This window comes from Carcharhinus amblyrhynchos, chromosome 3, assembly GCF_965287045.1.
Source record: "Carcharhinus amblyrhynchos chromosome 3, sCarAmb.v2.hapA, whole genome shotgun sequence".
Taxonomy (NCBI): domain Eukaryota; kingdom Metazoa; phylum Chordata; class Chondrichthyes; order Carcharhiniformes; family Carcharhinidae; genus Carcharhinus; species Carcharhinus amblyrhynchos.
In genome coordinates, this window is record NC_137326.1 from 17,052,517 (window position 1) to 17,062,185 (window position 9,669).

Here is a 9,669-nt window from a genome sequence, read left to right on the forward strand (position 1 = left end):
TAGAGGGATGGAGTTTAAAAACAGTGAGGTTATGTTGCAGCTGTATAAGGTGATGGTGAGTCCACACCTGGAATACTGTGTGTAGTTTTGGTCTCCTTACTTGAAAAAGGATATAGTGGCATTGAAGGGGGTGCAGAGGAAATTCACTAGTTGAGAGGGTTGGCTTCTGAGGAGTGCCTGAGTAGACTGGGATTATACTCATTGGAATTCTGAAGAATGAGGGGAGATCTTATAGAAACATATGAGATTATGAAGGGAATAGGTAAGATAGAAACAGGGAAGTTGTTTCCACTGGTGGGTGAAACTAGAACTAGGGGCATGGCCTCAAAATAACAGGAAGCAGATTTAGGACTGAGTTGAGGAGGAACTTCTTCACACAAGGAGTTGTGAATCAGTGGAATTCCCTGCCCATTGAAGCAGTTGAGGCTATCTCATTGAATGTTTTAAGGCAAGGATAGATAATTTTTTGAACAGTAAAGGAATTAAGGTTTATGGTGAGTGGGCGGATAAGTGGAGCTGAATCCACAAAGATCAGCAGCCATTATCTTATTGAATGGCAGAGCAGGCTTGAAGGACGAGATGGCCTACTCCTGTTCCTAGTTCTTATGTTCTTATGAGACCGGAAATTCCTGCCCGAGGTCAATGGACATTTCCTTTGTCTGCCCCTCACCCGCTCCAATTCTGTGGTAGGTGAGGCAGTAGAATTCCAGCGAATGTGTCAGGTTGGGAGGACTTGCTTTTTATTTCAGATTTGCAGCATCACAGTATATTTTAAACTATATGATGTCCCTAATATATGGCATGTTTGTCTGTGTTATAGGGTAAACAACTGTGATTAAATATATTCCCGGAGTTTCATCACATGACTTGCCCCATTCTCGATAAGTTAGTTGGCTATCCTTGTGAATAGTGCCTTCCTGCACCAACTGGAAAGCAAAAAGACTCATTACCCAATTAGATGATGCTTGACCATCAGTCAAATAATCTTTATTTCCCATTTTCAATATTTTATAGCTATTGGCAGCACAGTGGCACAGTGGTTAGCAGTGCTGCCTCACAGTGCCAGGCACCCAAGTTTGATTCCCAGCTTGGGTCACTGTCTCTGTGGAGTTTGCACATTCTCCCCATGTCTGTGTGGGCTTAGGGTGCTCTGGTTTTCTCCCACAGTCCAAAGATATGCGGGTTAGGTGGATTGGCCATGTTAAATTGCCCCTTAGTGTTGGTGGAGGGGCGGGGGGGGAGGAGGGTTAACAGGATAAATAAGTGGAGCTGCAGGAATAGGGCCTGGGTGGGATTGTTGCTGGCACAGACTAGATGGGTTGAATGGCCTCCTTCTGTCATGTAGCCATTCTCTGATTCAAATGAGAAAAAAGAAAAAGTTTTTGATGTCGCAAAAACATTTCTTCAAGATTGCACACAGCAGTATCTTGGAAATTGATCTTCAATTCCTGGAAACTCCAAGCCAATCCTGAAGGATTGACAACCCTGCAGTACTGATAATCAGAAGCACAGTGGGTACTGTGTAGCTTGGAGTGAAAAGTGAAGACAACTCTCGCCGTGGGAGCTGTTGGCCCTAGCATCCTGCAATACCTCATCCTGGCCACTTGGGGAAGAAAGTGCTATTGGATCTGTGATGTCATCTTAATGCGCCTGAGGGGAGGAGGCGGGAGCACAGTGATGATGTCACGGGGTCCGCACTTGGGAAGCGTGAAGGTGAATGTTCAGTGTGGAGTCTAGTTGATTTTGTTAATCTGTTTTGTTAATCCTCTCAAACACATAATGGGTTGCTTCTTTTAAAATCCACTGCATCTCTTAAAAAGACTCGACTTATTTCAGCGCTTCACCTGCGGCCAGTTCCCTTAGCCCCGCGTGCTGACTGATTTATTTCCCCTCTCCACTGGCCTGCTGGTTTCAGATCAGAATGGTTGATTCAAGCCTTGCTGCAAAAGACAATTATTTGCAGCGTCTGGGAAGCAAAATCTGTGCATCCCAGGACCAGGAGCCGCGTAAACGAAAACTTGGTAAGGCATATGTTAGAAATTGCATGCTGGATAAACTCACGGCCGCATCTGTAGAGAAAGAGGGAAACAGAGTGAAGATGAATGTTCTCTCTGCAAGATGCTGCTAGACCTGATAAGTTTATCCAGCATTTTCTGCTTTCATTTCAGATTTCCAGCATCCGCAGTATTTTGCTTTTATTCGATGTGTTAGAAATTGTTGCGAGGATCACCCAGGTCTCTTGGTAATCAGTGGTGAAGCTCAAACCCACACAGCATGGCAGCATTGTTTGAGTTAGACATTCAAAGTAAAACTAATATCCTGGACACTTAGGCTAACCCAAATTGATTTTGCTCACTTTCATTTACCTCTCTGACCTACTCCAGTCTGACAAACGTCTGAGATTTTTGTGGCTTCATAGAGCTCAATTCTGAGCCATGCCTTCAGCCTTCATAGAATCATAAAATCGTACAGTGCAGAAGAAGGCTATTTGGCCAATCGAGTCTGCACTGACCATAATCCCACCCAGGCTCTATCCCCATAACCACTTGCATTTATTGTAGTTCATCCCTCGACACTTCCCTAAGTATTGACCTTTTCTCTCAAAATACCTTTCCCTCTCCATTTCTGTCTCATCTTTTAAAATTCTCCTTAAAACCTGTCTCTGAAGTGGTGTACCTAGTCTTTCAAAAGGCATTTGATACAGTGCCACACAATGGACTTGTGGGAAAAGTTTATAGCTCATGGAATAAAAGAGATGGTAACAATGTGGATACAAAATTGGCTAAATATTAGGAGGCAGAGAGTAATGGTGAATGGATCTTTTTCAAGCTGAAGGAGCATCCTCAGGGGTTGATATTGAGATTCTTACCTTTCCTGATTTATGTTAATGATCTAGATTTTGGTATGCAGGGGACAATTTCATAGTTTGTGGATGATACAAAACTTGGAAGTATTGTAAACTGTGAGGAGGACAGTGTAAAACTCAAAAGGACAAAGGCAAGTGGCAGATTAAATTCAATGTCAAGGTGTGCGAGATGATGTATTTTAGAAGGAATAGCATGGAGAGACAGTATAAATAGGTGATAAAATTCTTAAGGGATTGTAAGCATAGAGGGACCTGGATGTATATGTGCATTGATTATTGAAGGTGACAGGACAGATAGAGAGAGCAGTTAATAAAGCATGTCGTATCCTGGAGTTTTTTAATTGGGCCATAGCGTATCAAAGTAATGAGATTATGCTGAACATATACAAGACACTAGTTTGTATAGCTGGAATATTGCATACAATTCGAGACACCAGATTGAGATGAATGTGAAAGCATTGGAAAGTGCAGAAGAAGGTTATAAGAATAGTTCCAGGGATAAGGAACTTCAGTTATGAGCACAGACTGGAGATGCTGGGACTGTTCTCCTTGGAGAGAGAAAGGCTAAGAGTAGATTTGATAGAGATGTTCAAAATCACGAGGGAACTGAACAGAATAGATAGAGAGAAACTGTTTCTCCTCCTTAAAGGGTTAAGAATGAGAGGGCACAGATTTTAAATGATTTGCAAAAGAAGCAAATATGATGTGAGAAGTTTTTTTTACACGAGTGGTTCGGCTTTGGCCTTCACTGTCTGGAAGTGTTCTATCAAGAGGCTGGTTAAATGGAGGCATTCAAGGCGGCATTAGATGATTATTATAAATAATATGCAGGGGTGTATGGGAATGGTCTTAAGTCCTACAGCTCATTTGAAGAACTGGCACAGAAGTGTTGGGCCAAGCGGCTGCCTTCTGCACTGTAACAGTTCTATGATTCTGCAAAGTTAATGTTTCAGATCAATAACTGTGAAAGCTGATCAACCTGAAAAGTTAGCTATTTCTCTTTCCATGATGCTACCGGACCAAAATATTCCAGCATTTTCTGTCCTTACTCCAGAATCCAGAGTATTTTGCAAATTCACATTTTACAAATAATAAAAGCAAAAAGGATATTCAGGTTGCATAAACATGACAGTGGTTGAAGAGTCATCAGTGTGTAACATCCACAAGATGTACTGCAACAACTTTCCAAACTTTGTTTAACAGCACCTTCCAAGCCCATGATCTCTACCACCCAGGAGATCAAGGGCAACAGATGCATAAGATCATTACCATCTGCACATTCCCCTCCAAGCGATACGCCATTGGCTCGGTTAAAAAATTGGAATTCCCTTCCAAGCAACTCTGGGCATATCTACACCACGTGGACTGAAGCGGTTCAAGAAGGCAGCTCACCCCCACCTTCTCGCAGGCGATTAGGGGTGGGTAACAAATGTTCACATCCCGCGAAAGAATTAAAAAAACTTTCCATCCTGATTATAAACAGGATGCAGTATGAGTAATGTGAAAGTTAATTTGTGAGCTGTAGTGCTGGGAGAATGTTGACTTTAGCATTGGCAAACCAAACCATTTGTTTGGAGATGGTTGTGAGGAGGCTGCAAATTCAGAAGCTGTTTGAGGGAGAGAGTATTGATGGGTGCAATGCTGGAGGCTATCCAGTGAAAACAGTCAAGGCAAGTTCATTTTAATACTCAAAATACATTGACTAAAATTGACCATTTAGGAATTCTGAAACAAAACTCAAATGCTTGGAACATCAAGCAGAAAAAACAAGTCTAGACGAGGATTTTGTGTTGAGATCCAGATGCATTGTCTCCCTGAAACAGTAGTTCCTTTTTTTGGATACTGATGGGTGTGCTGTTCACTTATTTATTAATAATGTGGGTAACATTAAAGTTTATGTGAGGGGGTTAGTTTATAGGAATGCTCAGATGTAGCTATTAATGACAATAAGTTGTGAATTTAGTAAAGTTCGTGTCCTGTTTGGTTATGTCTGGCTACGTTTGTTCTTCAGTTTCTAGAAGGGATGTCTCAGAAGACACAGCCCAACCTAAAAAGAAGAGAAAGAAAAGAAGAAAGGAAGTTGCGAAAGTGCTGAAAAATGTTCGACTAGTGAATGGGGATCAGCCTGAAACTGTTCAAGGTGGAATGAAAAAGAACAATCTCCAGCAAAGTCCCAAAGGTAAGTGAACTACATCTTACAATGAGTAATCATTCCATATTCTCTGGGATAGTGTAATCTATCTTGTTTCACAAATTAGATACTTGGGTTAAACACTTCTGCACCTTTTCTTATTATTATTCATTACCTCTAGACTTGACTATTCCAATGCACTCCTGGCTGGTCTCCTACTTTCTCCTCCTCTTCCTCCAGGTACCATGCCTAAGAGGGTATTGGTGACCATCTACTATTATTGCAGGATAAAGAAAACATGTTCCTGTCTACATCAATGGGGACGAAGTAGAAAGGGTCAAGAGCTTTAAGTTTTTAGGTGTCCAGATCACCAACAACCTGTCCTGGTACTCCCAGGCCGACACTATAGTTAGGAAAGCCCACCAACACTTCTACTTTCTCAGAAAACTAAGGAAATTTGGCATGTCAGCTATGACTCTTACCAACTTTTACAGATGCACCATAGAAAGCATTCTTTATGGTTATATCACAGCCTGGTATGGCTCTGCCCAAGAGTGCAAGGAACTATAAAAGGTTGTGAATATAGTCCAATCTATCACGCAAAGCAGTCTCCCATCCATTGACTCTGTCTACACATCCAGCTGCCTTGGCAAAACAGCCAGCATAATTAAGGACCCCATGCACCCTGGACGTTCTCTGTTCCACTTCTTCCTTCGGGAAGAAGATACAGAAGTCTGAGGTCATGTACCAAATGACTCAGCTTCTTCCCTGCTGCCATCAGACTTTTGAATGGATTTATCTTGCATTCAGTTGATCTTTCTCTACACTGTAGCTATGACTGTAATACTACATTCTGCACTCTCTCGTTTCTTTCACTATGTCCTGTATGCTTTGTCTGTATAGCAAGCAAGAAACAATACTAAATCGAATCAAGTCAAAATCAAATCATGGGATTGGTGTGCATGACAAAGAACTGCAGTGGTTTGCTGTTTGCTATTGCCTTCCGCAGTATGGCTGACCAAGAGACACTGCTGCTCTTACTGCCACCGTCAGATTTATTGAAAAGATTTAAATGCCGATAATCATTCTGTTTGACCATGTTATGAATAAATCTCCATGACCATCAAGTCTTGAAGTGAGACTTGAATCCAGAGCTTCTGGCCCAAAGGTAGGGACTATGCCACAAAACCTTCAGCTCCCACATCCTACCTTCTGTAAACTGAAGGCCACCCAAAATCTCCCTTCAGTTGCCTAGGCTCCAATCTCTGGAATTCCCTCCCTATACCTCTCTGTCTTCTTATCTCGCTTTCCTCCTTTTGGCCTTCTCGAGCCTCACTTTTTGACCAAGTTCATGAGCATTTACCATTATCTCCTTGATTGTCTCGGTGTTGTACTTTATGATATTCCTGTGAAGCACTTTGAGGCATTTTATTATGCTATACACATAGAAGTTGTTGCTTATTCCCTTCCTTCCTTTGCTCCAAGCCTACTCATGCTCTCGCCATATCATTGAAAGTATTGTAAAGAAGGATTGTGCACTTTTGGGTTGTGTGCGGTTTTGGTCTCCTTTTCTGAGGAAGAACGTTCTTTCTCTCGAGGGTTTACCAGGCTGATTCCAGGGATGGCGGGACTGATGTTTGAGGAGAGATTGACTAGGTTAGGATTGTTTTCGCTAGAGTTCAGATGAATGAGGGAGAATCTCATAGAGACGTATAACAGTCTAACATGACTAGACAGGATAGATATAGGGAGGATATTCCCGATGGTGGGGGAATCCAGAACTGGGGTGACAGTCTGAGGATTCAGGGTAGATCATTTAAGTTGGAGGTGAGGAGACATTTCTTGACCCAAAGAGTGGTGAGCCTGTGGAATTCATTACCACAGGAAGTAGTTGATGCCAAAACATAGAATGTATTCAAGTGGTGGCTGGATATAGCTCTCCGGGCCAATAGGATCAAAGGTAATGGGGAAAAAGATGGATTAGGCTATTGAGTTGGATGACCAGCCATGATCATAATGGTGGAGTAATTTCAAAGGGCTGAATGGCCTCTTCCTTCTCCTTTCTTCCTTGTTTCTGTTTCGATCTCAAAATTATGTTTTGTCAAAGTCTTTTGAAAGGATTATATTATTTGAAACTCCTTCTTTCACATAGGTAATGTAAATTCAGGATGATTTCAGATGATTGGAAATAATAACTTTTGATTTGTTTTCTCAGTCAGCCAAGTGGGGGCAAGCTCGTTTTCAGCAGTAAATATTCTGCGTCAGAGACTGCACGAGAAAATTCAAGAAAGCCGTGGGCAGGTATGATATTTTGAAATGCCTTAAATGTTACGTGTGGGGCATCCTTGGAGTTAAATTTAAAGACAATTGGCCAGTTGGTTAGTTTTACAGTGATTACTTCAAGAAGCTTGCTTCAGACAGGAGGGAGGAGTAAAACCTGCTATTCCGATGCAATGAAGGATATTGATACTTGGCTCGGAATAAGATATTGTTGATGAGAATGTAACATTTTGCTCATTTTTAAGGTTTAATATTTACATTTACTCTAACTGGAAGGGTTTAATAACCAGGGGTGTATGAATTTCAAAGTATATGGACAAAAAGTAAGATATTTAAAGACCTGACAGTGCAGTTCGGGGTGGCCTAAAATGCAGTGGGATTGTGAAATATTTAATTTGGATTGTTTAAAAATGGTTCTGCCACTGTTGTTTCTCAGTACATAAAGCTTCCTCAAAAACCATTGTAGTCACATGTGTTTTTAAGTGTAAAGTTTGTTAGTGTTACAAGTAGGCTTTCATTAATACTGCAGTGACGTTACTGTAAAAATCCCCTATTCTCCACACTCTGGTGCCTGTTCGGGTAAACTGAGGGAGAATTTAGCATGGCCAATGCACCTAACCAGCATGTCTTTCGGACTGTAGGAGGAAACCCATACAGAGAATGTGCAAAGTCCGCATAGACAGTGACACAAGCTGGGAATCGAACTCGAGTCCCTGGAACTGTGAGGCGGCAGTGCTAACCACTGTGCCATCCTGCTGTCCACATGCCATGTGATGTCAGAGATTAGATTAGACTGCACAGTTTGCCAATTTGTTACTGTTCATAGATTTCCATTGACTGCCTTTTCATTACTCAATCATTAATTTTGTTGTTTTTTGCACTTTTCAGCAGAACAATTCAAAAGGCTTGACAGATGAAGCATTGGAGAAGAAACGCCTACGCAGAAAGCAGGAAAGGGCAAAGAAAAAACAAAAACGAAAAGAGATGCGAATGAAGAAAGAACAGGAAACTGTCCAGCAGGACAGCACTGCGCCAGGTACTCAAGATACAGAAAAAAAAGACACAGTTAAGAAAGTGGAAGAACAATTGCTTTTCAATAAAGTGGACGTGCCATCTGAAGAAATCAAACACAAAAAGCAGAGGAGAAAAGAGAGACGGCAGAATACTAAAGGCGGCATCACACCCCTGACTGGCAAAAACTACAAGCAGCTCTTATCTCGGCTAGAAGCCCAGAAGAATAAGATTGAAGAGTTGAAGAGCAAAGATGAAAGTAAAGCAAAGAAAGTCGAAGCAAAGGTGAAGTGGACCAATGTTTTATACAAAGCTGAAGGCCTGAAAATCAAAGACAATGAGGAAATGCTGAGAGCTTCATTAAAGAGAAAGGAAAAACGCAAAGCTCAGCGGCAGAAGACCTGGGAAAAGCGAACACAGCACGTCGTCGAAAAGATGCAACAACGTCAAGATAAGAGGACAAGAAATATAATGAAAAAGAAACACGCTAAGATCGAAAGGAAGAAGGACAAAGCAAGAAAGAAGGGACGTGTTCTACCTGAAGATTTGAAAAAAGCAAACCTTTGAGCGGACGGTTAAATTTTTCATGTGCCCATAAAATATGCACTCAGATATGTGCAATTCCATAGTGCATCCAATTTTGTGTAAAGCATACAGTGATGGTGTGTTGTTCGTATTAGTGGTTTTTTTAATTGTAGTACATGTTGACCCTGGCGCTATTGATATCTTACCAGATTTTCTGGTGAAATTGAAAAATCTCAGTGTTTTGAAAATGATAAATTATTTGTCTTATCAGGTTTAAAATCTCACAGTGATGTTTTTGGCAAGAGAGTTTGGTTCATCTTGCAGATTCAATTCTGTTAAATCTGAACAGCACTTGCTGTTAAAAGCATAAAACTAATGGCCTCTGGGTAATTGGCATCAATAATGGGAGATGCCGGCGTTGGACTGGAGTAAGCACAGTAAGAAGCCTCACAACACCAGGTTAAAGTCCAACAGGTTTACTTGGTAGCACAAGCTTTCAGTGTGTCACTCCTTCTTCAGATGAGAGAAGGAGGAGTGAAGAACACCTGAAGGAGTGATACTCTGAAAGCTTGTGCCACCAAATAAACTTGTTGGGCTTTAACCTGGTGTTGTGAGACTTCTTACTGTAATTGGCATCAATACAATAGTTCTCCAAAAAAGTGAACCCATCAGGATGATGGGACTATAGATTAAAAATAATGTCCTCTCTCTTGAATGAGAAACTGATCTTCTTCCTGTCTGTCAAACAAAAGATGAACTGAGTTGTGAAGTCTTTTGCATTATAACTTACAATACCGTGTAACTTGCAACAATGAAGCATTGCCCACATCAGTATAAAATAAAAGTTTGTACTATT

At 41.3% G+C, this 9,669-nt stretch overlaps 1 protein-coding gene across 1 annotated transcript; it reads left to right on the top strand.

Moving 5' to 3' along the window:
- The first annotated feature begins 1,719 nt into the window (after positions 1 to 1,719).
- Positions 1,720 to 9,669, top strand: surf6 (surfeit 6). The gene is made up of 4 exons (XM_080181757.1): positions 1,720 to 2,021; positions 4,878 to 5,045; positions 7,213 to 7,298; positions 8,166 to 9,669. Exons 1-4 carry the CDS (start codon positions 1,922 to 1,924, stop codon positions 8,853 to 8,855), a joined length of 1,044 nt encoding a protein of 347 aa, XP_080037883.1. The 5' UTR covers positions 1,720 to 1,921; the 3' UTR covers positions 8,856 to 9,669.

Coding starts and splice junctions, on each gene's coding strand:
- surf6 (XM_080181757.1), top strand. CDS start 1,922: ATGGTTGATTCAAGCCTTGCTGCAAAAGACAATTATTTGCAGCGTCTG. Junction 2,022..4,877: donor GCCGCGTAAACGAAAACTTG/GTAAGGCATATG, acceptor TTTGTTCTTCAG/TTTCTAGAAGGGATGTCTCA. Junction 7,299..8,165: donor TTCAAGAAAGCCGTGGGCAG/GTATGATATTTT, acceptor TGCACTTTTCAG/CAGAACAATTCAAAAGGCTT.